Source organism: Manis javanica, chromosome 12 (assembly GCF_040802235.1).
Source record: "Manis javanica isolate MJ-LG chromosome 12, MJ_LKY, whole genome shotgun sequence".
NCBI lineage: Eukaryota > Metazoa > Chordata > Mammalia > Pholidota > Manidae > Manis > Manis javanica.
This window is the reverse complement of record NC_133167.1, coordinates 17,790,963-17,813,100: the sequence shown is the minus strand read 5'-3', so window position 1 is coordinate 17,813,100 and position 22,138 is coordinate 17,790,963. Positions and strand designations below refer to the sequence as shown.

At 53.8% G+C, this 22,138-nt stretch overlaps 1 protein-coding gene across 14 annotated transcripts in view; it reads right to left on the bottom strand.

Annotated features, from left to right (window-relative positions):
• The window catches only part of TNS1 (tensin 1), a 229,600-nt gene that overhangs the window by 90,621 nt on the left and 116,841 nt on the right, over positions 1-22,138 (bottom strand). For 9 of the 14 annotated variants that reach the window (XM_037015945.2, XM_037015950.2, XM_073218119.1 and 6 more), the window contains 4 exons: positions 11,224-11,265; positions 10,398-10,448; positions 4,447-4,496; positions 2,104-2,275 (listed from right to left, as the gene is read on the bottom strand). In XM_037015945.2, coding sequence (XP_036871840.2) covers positions 2,104-2,275; positions 4,447-4,496; positions 10,398-10,448; positions 11,224-11,265 — 315 coding nt within the window. Of the gene's footprint in view, positions 1-2,103; positions 2,276-4,446; positions 4,497-9,305; positions 9,449-10,397; positions 10,449-11,223; positions 11,266-22,138 lie in introns of those variants that run through there. The other 5 variants (XM_037015948.2, XM_037015956.2, XM_037015952.2 and 2 more) reach the window with 4 other exon arrangements.

Here is a 22,138-nt window from a genome sequence, read left to right as displayed (position 1 = left end):
CTGTTCCCAGCAGATGCTCTCTGACACCTAGCCATATGCTGTGGGAATCCCTCAATTACTGGAATTCCTGTCTCCACCTCCAAAGGTGTGCAGAGCCTCCCACCTCCACCTCATCACCTGGGAAACTCAAAGACTTCTGAGCCATCTCTGGGGAGAAAAGAGGGCTTCGCTGTCTGGGACGAGCACAATGGAGGGAGCGTGTCAGAGCACAGAGACCCAAGGAAGCTTGGGCTCCTGAAATCAGGGATGATCTTAGATGGCTTCTAGTCCACTCTTGACCCTACAATGGAACACACTTTACTACGTTAACAACGGTGGGCGCTCAGGTGTCCACAACCTGCCAGACCATGCTGAGGACTTCACATCTAACAGGCTGGTTTAATTCTCTCAACAACCACAAGAGGTATGTAGTGTTATTAGACCCATTTTACAGATGGAGAGTCTAAGGCTCAATGGGGCTAAGTGGCCAAGATCAGATAGTAAGAGAAGAGCCAGCATTCAAACCCAGGAATTTCTAGTGTGCAAAGCCAGGCTCTTTGCAATGCCCACCACAGCTGCTGGTTGGACCTCTGTAGTGGGCTGACTAGTGTCCCACAAAAATTTGCATCCACCTGGAACTTCAGAATGTGACCTTATTTGGAAATCAGGCCTTTGCTGATGTAAGCAGTTAAGGATCTTGAGATGAGATCATCCTGGATTCAGGGTGGGCCCTAGATCTGATGACTGGTGTCCTTATAAGAAGAAGAGAGGACACAGAGAGACATAGAAAGAAGGAAGGCCATGTGATGAGACAGAGGCAGAGCGTGGGGTGAGGGAGCTACAAGCCAAGTCACCAAGGATTGCTGGGAGCTGCTGGAAATTAGGAAGAGGCAAAGCAGGGTCTCCCTAGATCCCTCGGAGGGAGTATGGCCTGCCAGCATTTTGATTTGAACTTCCAACCTCCAGGACTATGAAAAACTTAACTCTATTGTTTTAAGACACCAAATTTGTGGTCATTTGTTATAGTATCCCTAGGGACCTGATACAGCCTCCCTTACCCGGCCTCTGTCCAAATTCTCTGGCAGCCCCTTGAGGTTGCATGATCTGGTCCAGGGTCCAGCCACTTGTACTTCCCTGTAGAGTGGACCCAGGTTCTCCTCTGGGGCCAAGGACAGGTCATCCCCCAAGCCAAACTCTTGACATCAGACATCACTGTCGGCTACCTATCCACATTTGTTAGGTGATTCTCCAGGGACAAGTACAATCTGGGAGCCAGCAACACAAGGCACCTTACAATGCACATTGTCACAACTCTACCTTAGATTTCTCAGAGGCACTGACAGTACGCCAGCTCTTTTGCTCCCTACATGCTGTGACCTCAGGCAAACAGCAAATCTGTGCTCCAGCCAAACCTGCCTTCTAGGGCAGTCGGGAAGTAAACACATGGAAAGCAGTTAGAATGGGGCCTGCCTCATAGCAAATGCTCAGTAGCATGAGCTCCTGTTGTTAGTCTCTCCTGATCAACACATGCACATATGCATGCCTGCACATGCACACACGTGTGCACATATGCACACATGTGCATACACAAGCAACTTGGTTCCAGGTGCTGCATTCCTGCTGCACAAACACTCCTTGCCCCAGAGTTGGGCTTGAAAGTGAGTAAAGACTCAGGGCAAAAGAAATGCCCAGGCCTCCAGCCCCACCTCAGATAACCCATCTGCTCCCTGTTGCTGTAATCGGCTTGCTTCCTCTAGAGCATCGTATGTCCATGCTTCTGTTTGGCTTCTTTCCCCCCAGCATTGCATTTCTGAGATTCACTCTTGTGTGTATCAATGATTCTGTCTTTCTCTTCACTGTATAGTATTTCACTGGGGGACCACAGTACAGTTTGTCCATTTCCCCATGGAGGATGTTTGAGTTGCTTCTAGAATGGGTCTGTTATGAATAAAACTGCCATAAACAAACAAACAAAAAAAAGAAATGCCCAGGGCCAAGGGCAGGTGAACAAGGAGCAGAGGAAGAGCTGGCCCAGGGACCACTGGGCAGAGGCACAGCAGTGAGGAAGCGGCAAGAAGAAAGGATGGGGGCACTGGACCAGCAGGCAGGAGGCCACGTGCTCACCAGGTAACTGCCTCCATGTTTGGACTTGAGCATCTGGGCCACCTCGCGGAGGTTGCTCCGGAAGTTCTCCTCATTGGCTGTGCTGGGAAAGGAGACGGCGATGATCCTCTCTGTGACATACACCAGGTCCAGCTCACAGCTGTCCTCCATGGTCCGGCTCACACTCATGTTTCTGCAGAGACAGTAGGCAGAGGGGGTCCAGATCAAAATGCAGGCCCCCAGGGCAAAATCCAGCTATCTCTATGCCCTATACACCTTATGAGGCCCCCAAAGCCCACCTAGGGAGTTTGGCTGCCCCCTGACCCAGAGCCAAGGCCTTCCCTGGCAGGCCAGCACAGCCAGCAGGGGCAGCTGAGGAGCGCCAGAGAGAATTCAACTGAGCAGAGGCTAGCAAGGCTCTCAGCCCATTTCAGAACCAAACAGTGATGATGCCAATCCTAGGTAGCCATCAGTTCCCTTGCCACTGCCTTCACCCTGTGATCCCAGAGGTCAGAGCCGGGGATAGAACCGGCCAGGAACCCAGGAGTCCAGCTCAGCCTCCTGACACACCGAGGCACCCTAGCTGGCCTGGCAGAAGTCTCTCAAAGGATCCTGGGACAGAACCAAGTGGTCTCCCAGAGAGCATCCTGGAGCTGAGCCTCCTGCTGACCTCCCCTTGCTCCAACGCTGTGGGGTGGGTGGGGAGGCCACTCAGGGAAAAGGGCAGCTCAGGTGACAGGCCCACCTGGACTCCACGGAAGCCAGACCACAGTACAAATTCCAGCCCTCCCCGGAGGCAGGCCGGCTCCTGCCCTTTGTTCCCTGACTCTCCCCACGTCTGGCAGCTCCCCGCGCCTGCCAGGGCTGCGTCTTCACAGCCTAAAGGCTCAGGCAGCAGAGGGTGTTTCCCCCAGACATTCCAGCACCACGTGGGCTCCTCAGAGAGATGGGGATCCCCTGGACTGGGCACTGGTGAGGGGAGCTGGGGGTTCACCCCTTTACACCTCATCCAGCTTCTCTTCCAGGGAGAGGATACCAGGTGCCCAATGGGGAGCTGACAGAAAAGGCAAATGGGTCTTGGGATAGGGGGATTCCATTCTGAAGCCCCTGAGTAGCTTCTGGGGCACCTCATCCTCCCCACCCCACCCCTTCTTACCCCATCACCAGCCTCCTAGTGTCACACTTCCCCTCTACCCAAGGTAGGCAATACCTCACATTTCATCTTGATAATCTTTCACTATGTGGGAGGTGGGGGGTAAAGTTGAGTCTGGAGGGGCAAGGGAAGGAATACCACTGGGGTATTTCGAAGTGACTGAGTGGCACTGGGGGCCCCAGGACATAGAGAAGCAGGGCAGAATCCAGATCTCCACCACGGTTAACTCTGAGCCCAACTGTGTAGGTGGGGCTCGAGATAGAGGACCCAAGGGTGATGTACATCTTCTCTGTGGTGGTGATGACAGGGACCAAGTAGTAGAGGGGTCAGTGGGCTGCAGTAAGGAGCCCAAGTTGAATTTGACCTCTGAGCCTAGCCCTTTCCTTGTCCCTAAGATAAGGCTCTCACTGGCAGAACAGCGCCCCTGCCTGGACAACGTCAGCATCACATACTGCACAGGCCCACCCTGAGGTGGTCCTCAGCTGTAAAGGAGGCAGGGGCGCCCCCAAAGGGCCACTCCCACCTGTGGACAGCTGGCAGCGTTACAACCCACCTGTGGCTGGGGCTCCATCTCCCTGGAGCCAGGTGTTTGCTCATCTTGGGAGCCTCAGGGGTGAAGGTGAGGCAGAGAGGGAAGGGCTCCAGCCGGAGAGCCAGAGAATGTGGGTGCCCAGACAAGAGACTCCGGATCACTTGGCGCCAAGCCTGCTGTGCATCCCCTCCCGCGAGCCTCACAGCCCTTTTACAGGGAACTTTCCTTTTATAAATGACCCTCCAGCATCAGAAACCCCTGCCCTTGGGAAGGAGTGAGATCTAGCACAGGCCTTGATGCCAGTCAGTCCTAAATGCTACCTCTTTGTGGTCATGTGACCTTCAACAAGGCACCTCATCTCTCTAAGACTCAGTTTCTTCACCTGCCAAATGGGAATAAAATACTTATCTTGCAGGGTTGTTGCAAGAACTAGATGAAATCATGCAGGTCAATAAATAACACAACTTCAGGCCCGGCTTCAAGCTAGAACTCAAAACATGACCATTTCCACGTGGCATCTCCACATCCTCTCCCTGTGGCTTTCACATCCACCCATGCTCCCTTCCGGTGGCTCTAAGACTTCGGCCTCAGAGACCCAAAGGCAAAATCTGCTAATAACAGCCACGGGAACCTCCCTGCTGTCACCCTGCACCCCCTACTCTCCATAGGCCCAGCATACCTGGTGTGCTGGGGATGGGACTGGACACTCGGTGTGACTCTGGTGGGGACCTGGTAAAGAGAAAAGAGAAGCAGCATTATGGGGGAGGCAGGCAGAGGGTTGTCTGTGGGAGCCATGGGCAAAGACAGATTCTCTTCTCCTTTCTCTGCTAACATTCTAACTGAGCACCGTAACCCCTACCCCAGCGACACTATGACCTCAAGCCAAAAGCAATCAATGCCAATTCCACAGGACTGTGCCTGCATGCTCAAGCCCCCAAAGGGATGGGCTTTCCTCTCTGGGCAAGGAAGAAATCCCAGGTGCTGAGAAATGCACCATGCCTGGGCTGGTGCCATCTGCACTGAGTATACTCAATAAAACCATTACTAAATTGAGGGAAATACATTCATCCTGATTCCCTGGACATCATAATAGTAACTCAAGTGGAGAACATAGACCACAAGCATGAACAACAGAAAGGTGAGTGGTGGCACCCTTCTGTCCAGCTCAGAACCTTTCTCCTCCCACCAACATCCTCCCACACTTCTTTACAGCAGCAACACTGAGCCAGCCAATCAAAAGTTTTAAGATGAGAGCAGCCAGGTGTGGTATATACCAATGGACACCAGTGCTATGCAGCAAATCGTGCTCCGAAGGATGCACCCCCACTGTCTGTTACCCCCTCACCCACTCCTACTTCTAGTTTGTCAACTTGCAACTAACAAAGTTAGGCAAATTAACCCGTTGTCTAAAACCTCCTGCAGCAACCATGTGGCACAGGTATGACAGCACAGGTCAGAGGCTGCTGGCCAGCCTTGCATTACTTAACACTCTGAGCCTCTGGAATGTCACATGTGAAATGGGGTGATCCTTACAGGGTTGTTTGAGCATTATAAGGAATTATGCATGTAAGGCACTTAGATGTTGTTACTGTTTGTGCATTGAATACAGTTAAAAGGATAGTTAGAGTAAATAGTAGTTAGTAGTAAATACTCACCTCTATAGAAAAGAAAAAACCCTGCATATATAGAGAATCAAAGCCCTGCACCACCTCTACCACCAGCTGCCGCCTGTCCTTGCAGCCACCCCACACAGTACAGAATCCAAAACCCAACTTCCAGATTTGCAGGCCCAGCTGAAGCCCTCTGAGCCCACTAGCATCTTCCAAACATGCTTGCTCCTCCCAGACACTGGCCTTTCACTGGTTACACTAAGTTGCAGCCACCTCTTGGAGGAAATAAGACCCCAATCGGCCAAGGCAAGGAGAAACTGAGGCACATGGTGACTCACCCCAAGTCCCAGCGAAGCTGACACCACCAAAACTCACCCTCAGACCTCGGGTTTGACCACTGGGGTCCCCAAGAAGAGGAGCCCCCTTTAGCCTTCTCCAGACCCCTGAAACACCTACTGGGCAGGAGTGGGTGAGCTCAAGTGAACCCAAAGTTAGGGCAGCCCTTCTGAGAGGAGGACGCTCCATCCAGCTGCCCATAAGGATCTGTGCCCAGAGTCCCCTCTGCCTGGGCTAGGGCTCAGCTCTGAACAGCTTAGCCTCCACAGCAGCGAGGAGAAGCAGCCAAGTGGGGCTGTCAGGGCAGAAAGTTTCTGTCCCCACAGTCCTCCCGACCCTGGGGACCTGGGCTCGCATGAGTCAGGCATTGTGGGGAGGCGGGGCAAGGAGGGACTGTTTGGTTTTCAAGCCCCACCAGGCTGTTCCAAAACTACCCGCGCAGAGGAACACAGAAGCCCCACACTTCATCCATCTCCATTTCGCTGGTCTCTAATGAGGAGCTGCTGAACCTCCCCAGGCCCTGGACCACGCTCCAGACCCCAGGGCCACCTGCTATTAATAGCCCCTTGGGCTTCATCTGTTGCTGATCTACAGCCACTTTTGGAAGAGGCCACACAGCTGCTTCAAACAACTGGAAGCCACAACTGTAGCCAAGGCTTGAGGTGTGGCCAGGACCAGGGGTCCAGGCCCAGGTTGCTGCAGGGAGACTATGTGACAATGAGACAGGCTTGGTGAGGGGGCTTGGGATCCAAGGGGAGCCAGGGGCCTCCACAGGCACCGAGGTGAAAAGGATGAGCAGGGCAGGATTGCTGGTTCCCGTTTCTCCACCCCACCCCCACCACGGTTACAACACTCCACATTCCTCAGCCTCCCCACCCCAAAAAAGTCAGGGAAGATAAATAAAAACTTGGCCCCAACAGAGTCTGGCCATGCCGTCTCCAGAGGTGATAAGACAAAGTCCAAGCCGGCTCTGCTCCACCATTGGCCAGGGACAGGGAGGCAGGGTAGGAAGCTGCCCTGGACAGTGACCCCACCGCGGAGGACAGGGACGAGCAGCCGGACAGTCATCTCCTGATGAATCACTGGGCTGCCCTCTAACTGATGGGGCTTCCTGTTTTCTGCAAAGTTTGGGGGCATGTGACACTCACTGGCAGAAAGCAGACATGCATGGGTGAGTGTTGGCACACCCATGGCACACATCTGAGTGTTGGTAGACAAGGAGCCACAGGAGAATGCAGAGAACTGCAATTGGTGGCGGGGGGAATGTGTAAGTAAACACAACCTAATGCTCAAAAAAACACAGGTGACCTCACACACAACGCTGGAGACTAGAGACGGGTGCCTTCCGCAGCATGCCTAATCATGCAAGCCTCTTTTAAGAGGGCTGGAGTAAGTCAGGAAACCCAGTCATCTCTGCTACCATCACTGTGCTCACCCCCCTGTTCAGTAAGCCCTCATGGAGGCCACTGGCTGTGTTCTAGGTATGGGAGCCAGAGGAGGTGTAGTCCCTGACCTCAGGGAGCTTATGTTCTATGAAGGAACATACACTTCATCAGATTGTGTAAGAAATAGCCACTTGGTCCCACTGACCAATCTATAAAATGGGTACAATACAGTGCTCATGTGATTTTGCCTGATTGACCTGTTCCACTTAGAACCCTTAGGGAAAACTACCAGAGGGCTTTACAAAGAGTACTACAAAGATTTTACTTTAAAAAGAAAAATAAGCTCTCTGTCTGCCAGACCTCCCTCTCTAGGGGTCTCAAAGCTCTTTACCCACATGGCTTTGAACTTCCTCCCAGCTCCTCACAGATCAATCATAGAACTTTTGATCCAACTCCCTGGGCACCAAGAACTCTCCCTCTGGTTCATCACCAAAACACAGCCTCTCTTCTGCTAACAGGACACCATGAAAGGAAATTCCACAGCCTCTCTAAAACAGTGCCTTTCTTCTCATACTATCAGGAAGTTACTCCTGGTATCTAAGCCTCACTCTTCCTGCTGCAGAGGCGGCCAACTTTCTGCCTTGGCCCTCACTACTGATCGCCACTCAGACGCTCCTGCAGGGCTCAAGGTCTACAACTCTAGGTCCGTTATGCCCATCTCCACATAGCAGCAATGAGTGGGAGCCCTAGGACTTGGGCGGGGTCGAGTAGGGCAATGACTATGTTGGAAGCGTCCTGCCTTCCTTTGAGGTCCACAGACCAAGCACAACAGCTCTGGACCAGAAGAAAAGCCGTTTCCTGAGCCCCAGTCCCAAGGGGGCACACTGGGAGGAGGGTCTGTAAGCAACACCAGGGGCCAAGTCAGGCCACCAGAGCTCAGTGACCAGTCTACGTCAGGGGCCCATCCCCATTCCTACATCTCCTCTGGGGGCTGTGGACACCCTCTCCCCTCCACACCAGCCCCTGCAGCCACACCCCTTCCTCTCTCCTTCCTGCCCACCAGCCTGGATTTTTCCAAAACAAAGTGCGACACAGCATACCATCCACAATCCACTACACACCAACTCTGTCAAAGGAAAACAGCCACCCCTGCCCTGTGAGTCCTGGGCTGTGGGCCAGAGACAGGAAAACAGCTCAACAAATAGGCACATTACCAGAGCAGCAGGCTCGGGGCTGCAACTGTGCACCTTGAAAGTGGGTCTCCCCATGTGGGGCAGACTGCAGGAGGGCCCAGGGGTGGGGCAGGGCACCAACTCAATGTGCCTGGGGTCACTCAACCTGGGACAGACCTGGGACCCCTAAAAATTAGTTGTTCTCTCCTCTTTTACAATAAGTAGGCCATTATGGAATCTGCTCACTTGCCCAACCTTTCATATATCCCCCTTAACTAGACTAAGTAGACCCTAATTCATCTGGTCCCTCCTCCCATATACAGACAAGACACCATCCTTACCCACCCCTATCCATCCCGACACACAGCCACACACACACGTTCATCCCAGATCAACAAAACCTTCTTATAAAAAAGTATCCAGCCTCAACTAAATGGACACCTCTTTCTTCCCCAGGACCAAGGTCATATACTCTATTAAGTCAGGAAGTTCCTCATGGTGTCTAGCTTCAGTCTCTCTTGCTGCAGCTTTACCTTACAGGATGTGTCTGGCCCAGGCTGGCATGGTGGGAAGCAGCAGTTCTAGGATTGCCCAGATCATTGGCTACATGATTCACACACCATCACCCTGACACCCCACACCAAGAGGTGGGAGTCCTGGGTAACACAAGATTCAAGCAGCAGTCCCAAGCAGGGATGGAAAAAGCAATCACTGAGTCACTGAGCCCCTCCAAGCCTGTTTCCTCTTCTACAGAATAGCTCCATAGTAATTGCCAAGGAGGTGTTCATGGAAATAAAAAAAAATACCTCACTCAGCTCCTGGCCCTTAGTCAAAATAGCAGTAATAAGAATGGCTCACATTTATTGAGGACATATTATATGCTTTGTGTGCATTAAGCTAGTTAATGCTCAGCAGCAGGCATGCAGAAAAAAGTAGTTTCTTCCCCGCACCCCAATTCCAAAAATATCACAAACTTGGACAAGGGTGCCGCCCCAACGTGTGTACTCCGTCTGTACCCACAGGACCCGTGCATACCTTGAACAGATCCTTCCCCACTAATTCAAGAGACATGCCTCTGCTCCTCCTGGATGGCCCGTGAGGCCTGGGGGGTCTCCACCGTGCAGGGCTGCCCCAGGGCAATGTGGTGGTAGCAGTAGGCTCACCGCAGAAGTACGGCTGCCTGCAGGAGCTGCCCCCTGCTCCCCCAGCACCTCCCTCCAGGGCCTCCCCACTATGGGTCAGGCAGCTGTCAGATGATAGGGCCTCACGCCATCAACAGCTCCCCCTGTGCCAACCGCCAAAACCACTCCCTGTTCCTCTGCAGATCAGGGAGGGTGAGGATGGAGAGGCCAGCATAGGAGCAAACTGTCAGAGAAGGGCAGGGAAGAAAAAGAAAAGCCCAACTTGGTGGGGCTTCAACTGCTGGGGTGTGCAGACAAGCCCACACATGAACATTGCCCAAAGCAGGGTCCTAGGAGAGCCCCTCTGCCCTTTCCTGGGACCCTTCCATTTAAGTAATTTGCCCACTGACCTCCACCAAAATGCATGGCAGGAGGAACCCAGGGGGATTAGCTGGCCCATTGCCAGCTTCCTCCCGAATCAATGGCACTGAAGCCACACAGAGGATTTTGCTATTTACAAAGACTGTTCCCTCCAAAGTAACAGAGCCTGCCATTCCCCAGGGTGGGATGACCCACTGAGAGCCCAGGAGTCCTTCTTCACCTCTTTCCTTATCCCTCTTGCTGCAGGTTTGCCACACTCCCGAGCCCCTACCTCGGTGAGGCTCACCACCACACCAGGCCTCACAGAGCACGCCCTTTCTCTCTGCTCCCTCCACCCCCTGGAGGACTGAGGTCCGGCAAAGTGATGGCCAAATGAGCTCTGGGCCCAGCTGAGCTGGAGGCCGAAGCCAAGACGGAGGCCCAGCACATAAATGGGGTTGGCTCACCACCCCAACCCCTCCTCTCCTGCTCAGCCATCAAGCTGAGTGACCCTGAAGGCCCTTCTGGAGAGGAGGCAAGGGACGTACGTACCACCACACATGACAGGGGTGACATCACCTATCTCCCCCATGCCCCAGGCACCAGCGTCCAGCCACATCTTTCCTCTTGCCCTCCCCCTACTTACTTCTCCCTCAAGGCTTTTCTGTGTGTTTCCGCCCCGGAAAGCTCCTTCTCCCTGGAGGCAGAGAACAGGCAGAGAGGGGAGTCAAGGAAAGTTATGAAAAGGCACCCAGGTCCTTCACCTGCTGGGTTGATGGAAGGGCCTGGGAAGGGACTTGTTTGTTTAACATCTCATCTCTTTGTCCACTAAAGGCCCCTCAGAGCAACCAAACCCTCTCATCTGTACCTCACAGCCATTCCTGGGGGACATGTTATTATTCCCATTTTGCAAGAAGAAAACTGAGGCACACTCAGGTCATGACTTGCCTACAGTCATACAGTCAGAACCCTGCAGGACTTAGGATTTGAACCCAAGCCCATTATTATGTGCCAGCCATTAACAGGAGATGCCCTATGCTGCTAACCTCAGTTTCCCCACTATAGGGCCCACATACTTTCTTCCCTTCCTCCTCCACACAGCCTCAAGGAAATTCTCTGTCCCCCTTCTAAGCTAGAAAGATCTGCTTGGAAAGATCTGCCTGGCTTTCTCATACAAGAAGCCTACATTTAACCACTGGCCTCTTCCTCTCAGCCCCGAGCCCTGCGTCTCCCTCTGTACCTGCCTACAACCCTAGCAGTCTGTTTCCTGATACACAAGTAATGGTCAGATGCCCGGCTCCCAATCTGACTCACATCCCCCACCACTTCCCCTCAAGAGCCCCCAGATCTCCTCCAGAAGGATGTTCCCAAGCACATCTGTCCACTTCCCCCAAGCCCACCTTCTGCTTTCGGGCCTCCCCACACTGGCCCAGGCTGTTCCCCACCATTCTGCCCCACCAGCTGTCACTCACCGTGTCCCCTACATTCTTCGGTGCACTCTCAGTGTTGATGGGCTGCGGACAAAGGGAGAAACCGTATGAGGCCTCAGGGGAGACATCCCTGGGTTGGCTCTCTCCCCAGGGCTGGCGGCCATGGTGGGCAGAATGCCTCCCCAGGCAGAGCCCACGACACCAACCCAAGACTCAGACGTAACCTGGCTGGACCCGAGCTTGGGAGGCAGAGTTTAGAACATGTAAAACGACCCTATTGTACTAGAACCATCCAACACAACAAACCTCACCAAAGCCTCTGACTCAGACAGTTGCTGAGCCCTCAAAAAGGAATAAGGAACAAGTGAAAGTCACTCTTGTTCCCCCATGCCGGGCATTTATTTACCATCTCATTTATTTACAAGAACTCAGTGAGGCAGACGTCATTATTACCTTTAAGCTCTACTTTGCAGATAAGTTAAATAGTGGCCCAAAGTCATCAACTACTAATGGGACAACAGGATCTGAACCCTGTTTTGGACTCTGCAATTCATGCCTTTTGTGGGAAGCCACGGCAGCCCAGGGTGAGAGGCCTGCCAGAGTTCTGACTCTTCAGTGAGCTTCCAAGGCTCCCCATCACTGGCCCTGGCCCCCCATGTGGGCCTCAACTTCCATTCCCAAAAGCTCTGCTCTATCCAGACCTGCCCGCTAGGACCCCGTTGCTTATTCCCACCTCCAGGTCGGTGTTTATGGAACAGCTTTCCTTTTCTGTACAAGCTCTCCTCCTCCAGGAAGCCCCTCCTGAACACCCCAGCAAGGGGGGCTCTCTCCCACCTCAGAATTCCAATAAGCTTTGCTGTCTGTGCCTCTTATCTGCTCCTTAGCATATGAATAATCTCCTCCTTGTCATATGTCTTCTTCCCCAACTATTGTTTGTGATTCTTATCCCGCCTGCCTCTAAGACAGACTCAAAGCAGTATTTTTACCAACTCAGCTGCCATATCCTTCATGCTAGCCACTGTGAGTTACGTGTACTGGGCCATCAATAAATGCCTATGGACTGATCCCTCACCTGGTGCCACCCTTTCCCTGCCCAAACTAGAAGTGGTCCCTACAAAGGCATCCTGAAAAGTAGGCTCCTCAGACTCCATTCCAGGGCCACCTCTTGGCCACAGTGTCTAGGGCTCTGTTCTCAACTCGGTGGAGAGGTTGCAGGGGCCCTCAAGTCACCCAGAAGGCCATGAGCGTGACCGTAAAGGTTATGAAACAAGCCTTTGCCAAGGCACGGACCAAGTTAAGACAGAGTATCTCAGAATAGGAAAAACCTGCCCCAGCCCCATTCCTGGGGCCTGAAGGGAGAGCTGCTTGTGTTTGAAGGCAGGGGAATGGACAGAATGACCTTTTAAAGTTCTGGTACTGGGGAGAAGAGCTGGAGCCAAGATGGGTATGGAGGAAGACAGCAGGCAGAGCTCAAGGGAGCCGGGCTCTTTCTGGAAATGGCCCAGGCTCTGGAAATGCCTGGCAGATGGGAGGCTGCGGCCAAAGCTTCTCTTCAGGGGAAGAAACTTCCTCAGTAGGTCAGGGCTGAGGCTGCCTAGGACAGGTAGGAGAGGACAGCGTCCAGCAACCATGTAGGAAATGGAGAGGCACGTCAGCCAGCCGCTCCTGGGTCCCAGGCAGGCCCACCTCGAAGGGGAGGATCACTCTGGAGGAGCAAAGATGCTGCCTTCTGTCCCCTCCCAGCCCAGCCCTAATCCTCACCCGGCCCCCTCCCAGAGCCCCCACTCCTGAGCCACTGGCCACCCGGCAGGAGGAGGAATGAGCCCTCTGGGAAAGCCCAGGGATCCCTCCCCAGGCTGAGCTCTGGGACCTGCCTGCTGATTGGGGCCCGGTTCTCCCCTCAGCCTCCAGCAACCGTCCGGCGCCTCCTGGGGAGCTCTCTGCTGCAGTGCCAGCAGCCTGCCTCTGGCCCCTGCCTAGCTCCTCCAGTCCAAGGGCTCAGGAACAGTCCAGTGCAGACCATGGCTGGGCAGGTCCGCCTAACTGCCTCTACTCCAAGGGGCTCTGGCCCCCTTGGGGAGGAGGAGAACTCCTGGAGGGCAGATCACAGGGCCTTCTGTGATCGGAGCACCGATCTCCCACCTCCAAAGCCCTCACTCCAGTCTGTTTAACCAGCCTCCCTAGACAGTGTGGGTCAGATAACACAGAAATGTGGTCAGATAGAGGAGCTGGAAACAAAGTGCCTGCCCCCGGCCATTACAAGCCCTGAAGAGCCCCTCGTCTGCTCTGGGCAAAGCCTCCTAAGAGGCCCCAACTCTTAGCATAGCAGAATGAGACAGGGTGTCTTGAACTTGAATGTGCCCCAGAATCACCTGACAGAGTGTTGACACACGGGTGGCTAGGCCCCAGCAGAGGGTCTAATCCAGGGCACTTACAGTGGGCCCTAAGAACATGCACTTATAACAGGTTTCCGGGTGCAGGGATGACACTGAAAACCACTGGCCTAAGCTAACAGCTTTAGCAGCATATTACCAGGGCCCGTCCTGCCACTCTACGTGTGCCCTCGAGCAGGTCATTTTGTCCCTGCTGCTCCTCAACAGCACTGCATGGTGTTATTCTGTGAGAATCAAATGAGATGAACCACACTGAGCACTTAGAACAGGGCCTGGCACTTAGGAAGCTCTCACTAAATGTTAGCTGTTATTTATCATCTCCACCCTGAACACTCCCAAGGCCCAGGCCCTCCCCACCCACCCTACCCCACCTTGACCCTCCTGCCCCACCCCTCCCCAGTGGAGCACAACGCAGACTGGCCAGTCAAGTCAATATTAGAAACCACAAGCCTCAGCAGTGGGAGAGAAACTTCCCTCCCTGCCAGCAATCATCCGAGCACCAGCTCCTCTGTCCCCGCCCCCGCCCCCACCCCGTGCCAGCTGGAGGGGAGCCACGGGGCCAGCCATCAGATGCCTTCAACTTACTGGTCAAGATGCTTTCTGAGGAACTAAAAACTGCCAAAGGCCCCTCCCAACCTAAACAGCCAGCATCTTCCTGCAGTGTTTGCAAACACAGTGTAGCATGCTGCTCAGCTCCCTACCCTCCCAGCCCAGTCCTCCCAGGATTTAAGTTCTGCTTCCCTGGTTCCTGGGGCTGCCAGCCCTGGGGCTACTAGGAACATGCCGGGAAGCTTGGGTGTGCTATGTGGAAGTCCCAGACCACCCTGGCAGAGGCCCATGAGGCCTACCTCCAGCATACAGACTGCACACACACCCACAACCTTCGAACCACTCCTTAGAACATCAGCTCTGAGAGGGGCTTCAGATAGCATCTCCTCCCTCCCCATTTTACAGATAGGAAAACTGAGGTATAGAGAAGGAGGACTAGCCCAGCCTTTCCCAGTGAGGCTCATGGCAGGACCAGGGTTGGCACCCAGGCCTTGTAAAGCCCACCGCTGGGCTCCCTCACTCAGAAGGATGCAGCTGAGGGAGCCCAGGCAGGGGCAACCCCCATCTAGCCCCACCCCCTGCCCAATCCCAGGTGAAACCTGGATCTTAAGGACCCTGTGGCTTTCCAAAGCTGAGGGCAGCCAACTCACCCTGCCAGGGGTCTTCCAGCATCCCCCTGCCCCCTCGCAGATCAACTCTGAATCCTGCCTGGGAGCAGGTGGCAGGGTTTGGACCTGGCACCGCTTGATAGCCACGCCTTGCTCTTCATGGATGCCTCTGCTCTAGAGTCTCAAACTCGGGAGTCCGGAGCCAGGCATGGACAAGGGTGAGCATGGCTTGGGGAGCAAACGTGAGGCAGCAGCTGCGGCTAGACTGCTGAAAGCACAGCCCTACACCCTGAGAGCCCTCTCGGTGCCTCACCTGCCCTACCCCTTCTGGGCCCTGGCCTGGAGATGCCTTTTCAGAATGTTAATGCTGAGTGGTTCACTCAGTGCTAATGACGCCCTGGTCCTAGTGTAGTATCAGGCCTTTCCCTTTTGTGACCATCAACCCTCGTAACCACCCCAGGAGGTAAGCATGGCCCATTCTACAGCTGAACGTCTGAGAGATTCAATAACTTGCCCAAGGTTACGCAGCAACTAGATAGGAGAGCCGGCACATGACCCCCTGCTCCTTCGTTCCCCACCTGCTCATCTCCTCTCCCTGACCAGGATCTTCATTAGAAACTCTTAATCAACTGCCACCCTGTTGGAACCAAGTTTTCTGTGAATTAAAGACTGTCTCAGGTTCCAGAGAAAGGGACTTCTTCAATGCACTTCCATAGAAAGAGGAGGAAATGGGCTGTAATAGGAGAGACTGAGATCAGATAGCAGAGAGAACTTCCTGAGCATGAGGGGTTGTGAACCACAGGGTGGATAAAGGAAGCTGCACATCCTTTCCTCAATTTTTTTTCCAAAAAATAGACATGCATACCCTCTCCATGCCTGCATTTACCCACCCCCCAAGCTGTGTGGGCCTGAGGAGGGGCCAGGAGGGGTTACACAGCTGGGAGGTTGGGGTGGCTGGGGTGACTGCCTGGAGGTTCACACAGTAGGACATGTCCGTGGCCAGCAGGGAGGGTGGGCTGGGAAAAAATGTATCTGTGGGCTGCTGTTTTGGAGGAAGGAAAAGGCAAGAGCTGCAGTGGGTGGGGGGAGGTGCCCAGGCTGGGTTGGGGGGAGGGTGGGGAGACAGCTGGCGGAGTGCAGACTTGGCCTCCAGAGGAACATTCTGTCCAGAAATTCCTCACACCCTTCCCTCTCCCACCCCTCCAGCTCTCCCCACTCTTGCCCTCTGGGAGGCCTGGAATCTGGGCAGATTTTCATGCCAAAAAGACCTCATGATGTCACATCTACCGCCATAAGATGAACTGTGAGGTCACAGGCAGGCGGCCTGTCACCTGGAGGAAGCTAGGGGGAGCTGGGGGATAGTGCCGGTGAGGGCTGGATGGTTCCTCATCCCCAGGACCCAGAGCAAGTTATTCTGGGCTCTGTTGTGCCAAAATAGAACCCTAATGGGAAGGGCAGGAGGTGCCACGTAAGGGGCACTTAGGGGGGGTGGGGCAGGGAATGCCTATGACAGACCCCACGCTGAGACCGACTAGTAACAAAAGAGACCACAGCAGCAGGGGGTGACCCCCTTCTGGCAAATGCAGAAACTGAGTTTCCAGGGAGACTGACCTGCTATGTTTGCCCCTCACCACCCTGGGAAGGGGGAGCTCCTGGGGAGACATCAGCACAGAGGGAGGGTGCTGAGCAGGCAGGGCTGGGCTGGGCCAGGGTGGGAGGGAAGCCTGCAGCCGGGGTCCCCTGAGTTTCTGGGTGAAGTGGCTCCAGGGGCCACATCCCCTCTGGGGCAGGCCAAGGCCACCAGAGGAAACAACACAGGCTGCCTGTGATGAAATGGAATGTGATGCCTGATTTTCCCTGCACCCTCCAAGAGGAGCCTGGGCAAGCCCACTCCTGTCCTCAGGCCTCACCCCAATTCACCCTGAGGGACCCAGCACCCAGCTCCTGGCTGAGAGTGGGCAATTGAGGACACCCCCAACCCAGGCAGCTTGCGCATGCGCACCAGGCCAGCTGGAATATTTCTCTCCTGCCACACTCCCTGCTGGATGCAGCTCTCCTCTTCAGCCTGGGCCCTTCCTCCAAGCCCTTCTGTTCACCCTTACCCAAATCCTCTCTACCCTGCGCAGAGCACCCGCACAAGCCGGGTGTGGTCCACCCAGCCCTCCTCCTGCAGCCACTGGCCCCCGAGCCACACCCCACAGCTGGCAGCTGACTCCTCTCAAATCCTCCTTTGGGTCACTTCTCCACCCAATGCCCCATAATGGCCCTCAGTGCTTGGCTCATCAAGTTCCAGTTCCCCAGCCAGGTTTCTGGGCTCCTCCCTTGTCTGGGCCCTTCCTCCTTCACCGCCATCCCCTCACTCCACCTGCAGCCTCTGCTCACGTCTCCTCACTGCCCACCACCCATGCCATGCTGGTCGCCACCTCCATTCCCACACCACACTGCTCCCACCAGAGCCCCAGCCAGGGCCACCAAGGTGAGACAAGTTTGCCTGGCCCCCTGGTTCCCCCAGCAAGGGCAGACTGGCCAAAATATTTACCCTGGACTTTTCCCAGCTCCCCTCAGTCTCAGTCATGTGTCCCAAGGCCCTACACCCTGTTTCAGCCCTCCCTCCTTCCTCCCTCCTCTCTTTCATCTGCTTCAATCTTAAACTGGACTTAGGACAGGAGGCAGACTTCCTCAAGCATCATAGTGCAAACTGCTTCCTTTCCTGAACCCCAAGGCCACCTCTGCCAGAACCCCCAGTCAAGCACTAGTTTCTACCCTATAGTTCTCTCTCTTCCTTCCCACTGAACATGGTTCCCCAAGCGCCAGGCCCTTCACCTGACTTGGGCTTCTCCCATGGAGGTCCCAAGGGTAGCATTCAGCACCCCATGGGTGCCTTGACCTCTGGGGACTGTGTCCCTTCACAGACAAGCCTATGGGCAGGACCTCTGTGGGCCCTGAGGACTTCCACCTAGGCACTCCCCAGGGACAGAACCTCCCATCGGCCCCCACCTTACACCTAACAGGCGTCGGTGTGTTCAAGTGACAGACAGTGACTCCCCCAGGCAGCCCCAGTGGGCCATTGTCAGTGGTAGAGTCTCCAGAATCTCCCGAAGATGACAGCCCATGGCCCACTCAGTGCCCTAGGATGGAATTCATCAGGGCCTGGGGTCCAAAATAACTAAAGGAACCAGTAGTCACTGCTTGATGGAAAGCACGACAGCAGTGCCAGGGCTGAGGGGCTTCAGGCCCTCCAGGCCCTCCTCCGGAACCAGGCAACACCATACCTCCTCTTCTCCCGTGGGGCAGCGCGGTGCCTTCCGACCCTAGATCAGACACTGGGACACCCAGGCAAGGTCATCTGAAAATCTCAGGGCCACCACTTCACACCCATTAGGATGGCTACTATCAAAAAGAAACCAAAAAATCAAGAGTTTCGATGAGGATGTGGAGAAATTAGAATCTTTGTGCACTATTGTTGAGAATATAAAATGGTACGGCCACTGTGGGAAATAGTATGGAGTTGCTCAAAAAGAAAATAAATAAAAAACAGAATTACCATATAATCCAGCAAATCATTTCTGGGTACGTACCCCAAAGAACTGAAAGCAGAGATTCAAAGCAGTATTTAAACACCCACATTCACAGAAGCATTATTCACAATAGTTAAAACATGGAAGTAACCCAAGTGTCCATTGACAGACAAATAGATAGCAAAATGTGTTCTATACGTATGATGGAATATCATTCAGCCTTGAAAAGGAAGGCTGTTCTGACACATGCCACAACATAGAAAAACCTTGAGGTCATTATGCTAAGTAAAATAAGCCAGTCACAAAAGACATAAAGACTCCACTTACATGAGGTACGTAAGTAGTCAAATTCACAGAGATAGAAAGTAGAATGGTGGCTGGCAGGGAATGGGGATGGGGGCATGGAGAGTTAGTATTTAATGGGCACAGAGTTTTCCATTTTATAAGATGTAAAGACTTCTAGAGAGGAATAGGTGATGGCTCCACAATGATAGAAATGTATTTAACAGCACTGACTATGTTGTCAGAAATGGTAGCAATGGTAAATTGTATGCTGTGTGCACTTTACTACAATTTTTTAAAATAATTAAAGTTAAAAATAAAACCTCAGGGCCTCAGTTTTCTCACCTGAAAAAGAGACTGGGCTAGATGGCATCTAAAGTCCTCTCCCCACTGTCGCTCTATACCTACTCCCCCTTCACCTGCCTTCTAGAACACCTGGCACCCTGGCAGAAAAACCCTGCAGCCCCAGCATTAAAACAGTCCTGGCTCAAGGTAGGTGCTCCAGAAATGTTTTTTAGGAGGAAGGATTGAAGGAAAGATGGAAAGAGAGACGCAGGCCCGCTGGCACACAGAAGCTAGCTAGGTGGGCTCGGGGATGGTGCTGTTCAGAAGAAATCCCGGAGGAGAACACCTGGTATATCAAGTATTTACATCAGCAGCAAGCACCAAGGGGATGCTGGAGAGAAAGCAGAACCAGGAATCCCAAACCCCACTCTTGACACAGCACCGCCACTGCTGTGTGACCATGAACAAGTGACCTAACCCTTCTGAGCCACAGTGCTCCTCAGCGCACGTTCCTCCTGCCTTCCCAGAATGCACTCACATCTGCCCAGACTCCTCAAAATTCGCTGTGGGTTGAGAATTGCCCAGTGTCAGAGGAAGGGCTTTGAAAACCACAGGTGCTATGCATGGGAGTGGCAATTGTCATTCTCAGTGGTGAGAGGGTGGATTGGGGTACCAGACTACTGAGTCGCAATGCCAGCTTCCCCTCTGAATAGTTGGGTGGCCTCAGACCTCAGTTCCTCACCTGTGACACTGGGATAATCACAGCACCTCCCTCAGAGTGAAGAATAAATGAGTTTATTTTGCAAAGCTTTCAGAGCAGTCCTTGGCAAATAGAAAACTCCATACAAGGGTTATCTTTTCACCATTGCTCTGATTGCTATTACGGGTGAGACCAGCCTGGCTTCCCCATTACCTCATTCACCCCCCATACACCCGACTGCCCAGCCCGACCTCCAATTCATCCCACAAGGACATTTTGAGCACCTGCCACAGGGCTGGCCTGTGTGAGGAAAAGCAGTGGGCACCTATTCCTCCCCAGCCCAGGTCTCCGGGGTGCCAGGCTGCATGTGCAGAAGGGCTCGCCATCCGGCTGACCTCGGTGGCCACTCCACTTGGCTATCACCCTCGGGAAATTCCTTTCGACTTATATTTGTCCGAAGCGGAGAAAAGCTGCTTCAGCTCTTTCCAAGGATCAGGAAAGTCCATGACAAACAGGCCCCCTCCCCTCTCCATCCTGCCCCAACCAGTGGACCCCACAGGAGGCAGGTGACCCTGGGACCCTTCTCCCCAAGGCCTTGGGCAACATCTGTTGAGTAAGATGAAAACATGGGTTGAAGATTAAGCCACTTTGCCCCAGCTGGCCTGGCACAGGCTGGAAAATGTATTTTACCGACAGGGCTCAGAACCTGGGCAGAATTCCTGTGCCCAGAGAAGCAGGGTCCCAATCCCAGAGGGGTAGGAGTTAAGCAAGATGGGTAAGAAAGCCAGAGGGAGAGCTGGGGCCAAACGAGACATGGAGAAAACACAACAGACAGACCGGAAACATACTGTGAGACCCGAGGGAGGGAGCAGGGAGGCAGGAGAGCCGCTCCGCAGAGGCTGAAGGGCAGGCAGCATAAAGAAAAGGGAAGGAAAAATACAATCCTCCCTTTCCTCCCTCTGGTGAACCTGCTCAAAGCACTTGCCTCGCCTGCCTTGAGGAAACAGGTGCTGAGTGCTCTCTGGGGCAGCCAAACCTTCCCCGCTTTCCCCTGAGCCATTGTCCCACTCCCTGCAGACAGCGGACAGCAGCAGAGCCTCCAACAGGAGGCCTTCCCCCTCCAACAGACCCCCGCCCACCAGCAAGCCAGGGAATAAGAGCAACAGCAGTCCTGTTTATCAAGAGCCTAATCTGTGCCAGGCATCCAACTGAATGCCTTTCTCCCAGCCACTCAATAAACATGTATTGAGCATCTCCTACATGCCAGACAGTAGGGATACAGCATTGAATGCAACAGATAAAAATCCCCTATTGTCATAGAGTTTACATGCTATAGGGAAAGTATTGTGAGTTAGTAAGATGTGCAGTGTATCAGATGGTAATGCATGCTAAGGGGCAAAGAGAGCACAAAAGGGAGAGAGGGTTGGCAGGGGGGTGTGGAAATCTGATACTTGAGTGAAGACCTGGAGGACAGGAAAAGCCTGGCAAGTATTTTCAGGAAGCACTGTCCAAGCAGAAGGAACAGCAAGTGCAAAGGCCCTGAGGCAACAACATGCCTGGCTCATTCAAGGACCAGCAAGAAGTCCAGGTGACTGGAGCAGAGTGAGTGATGGATCAAGCTTCTAAGAGATGAGGTCAGAGAGGATACCTACCATGTAGGGTTGTACTGGCCAATGGACCTGGCCTTTTACTCCAAGTAAGGTGGGCAGCCATTGGAGGATTCTGAATACAGACTAATAAAATGGATTATTCGCTCCCTTTTTTGCTCTAAACAACCTTAGAGGGTAGATGCTGAGTCCCAATGTATAGAGGGGAAACTGAGGTCCAAAAAGTTTAAGCAATGTGTTCAAGGCCACACACCCAGGAATTGGGGTGCTAGAATCCAGAAGGAGTTGGTCTAACTGCATAGCTCCTGACCACTGCCGGGGGCCTGGGCGGCAGGTGCAACTCAGGTAGGGAACCTCAGGGTGCACAATCTGATGTCATAACCATTCTGCCACCAGGTGGCCGATCCAACCTCCACGAAGGTCAGAGCCCACCACCATGAGTGGGGCACATCAGAGATGGGAAGATTCCACAACCTCACTCCAGCAGGAGCCCCTTCTGGTATCCAGCTACAATCCCCCAGATGGAACACCAACCTATTCCCTTTTGTCCCTACCCCTCCTCGCATAAACAAAGCTCACAAGACTCCCAAAGGCCAGGCATCTGGCTCCTGCCTGGAAATCCCTAAACCCCAGACCCCCAGACGTCCTTGACCAGCCAAGGACATTCCGTTCTCAGTGGCGAGGTGGCAGTTGGGTTGAAATGATGAGACTTATGTTCACTCCTCCCTCCCCTCCCCACTGCCCTGCAGGGTGAACCTCTGCAATCCCAGAGAGATTTCTCCCTGGCAGTTCCAAACCAGGCCTGCCCTCTGGCCTCTCCCAGCAGCCCCCACTCCCACCCCTCTGCTGTTGTCAGATGGTCTTCAACTGGGCTCTGTGTGAATAACACTCCACATCTGGAGCAGCATAACTGGGCAGAGCTGAGGCCTGGGGAGCTTGAACGGTGTGAGACAGGGAGGAGGGGCCCCTGCAAAGAAGGGAAATAGTTCAGCAGGGCCTGGGCTGAAAATGCAGA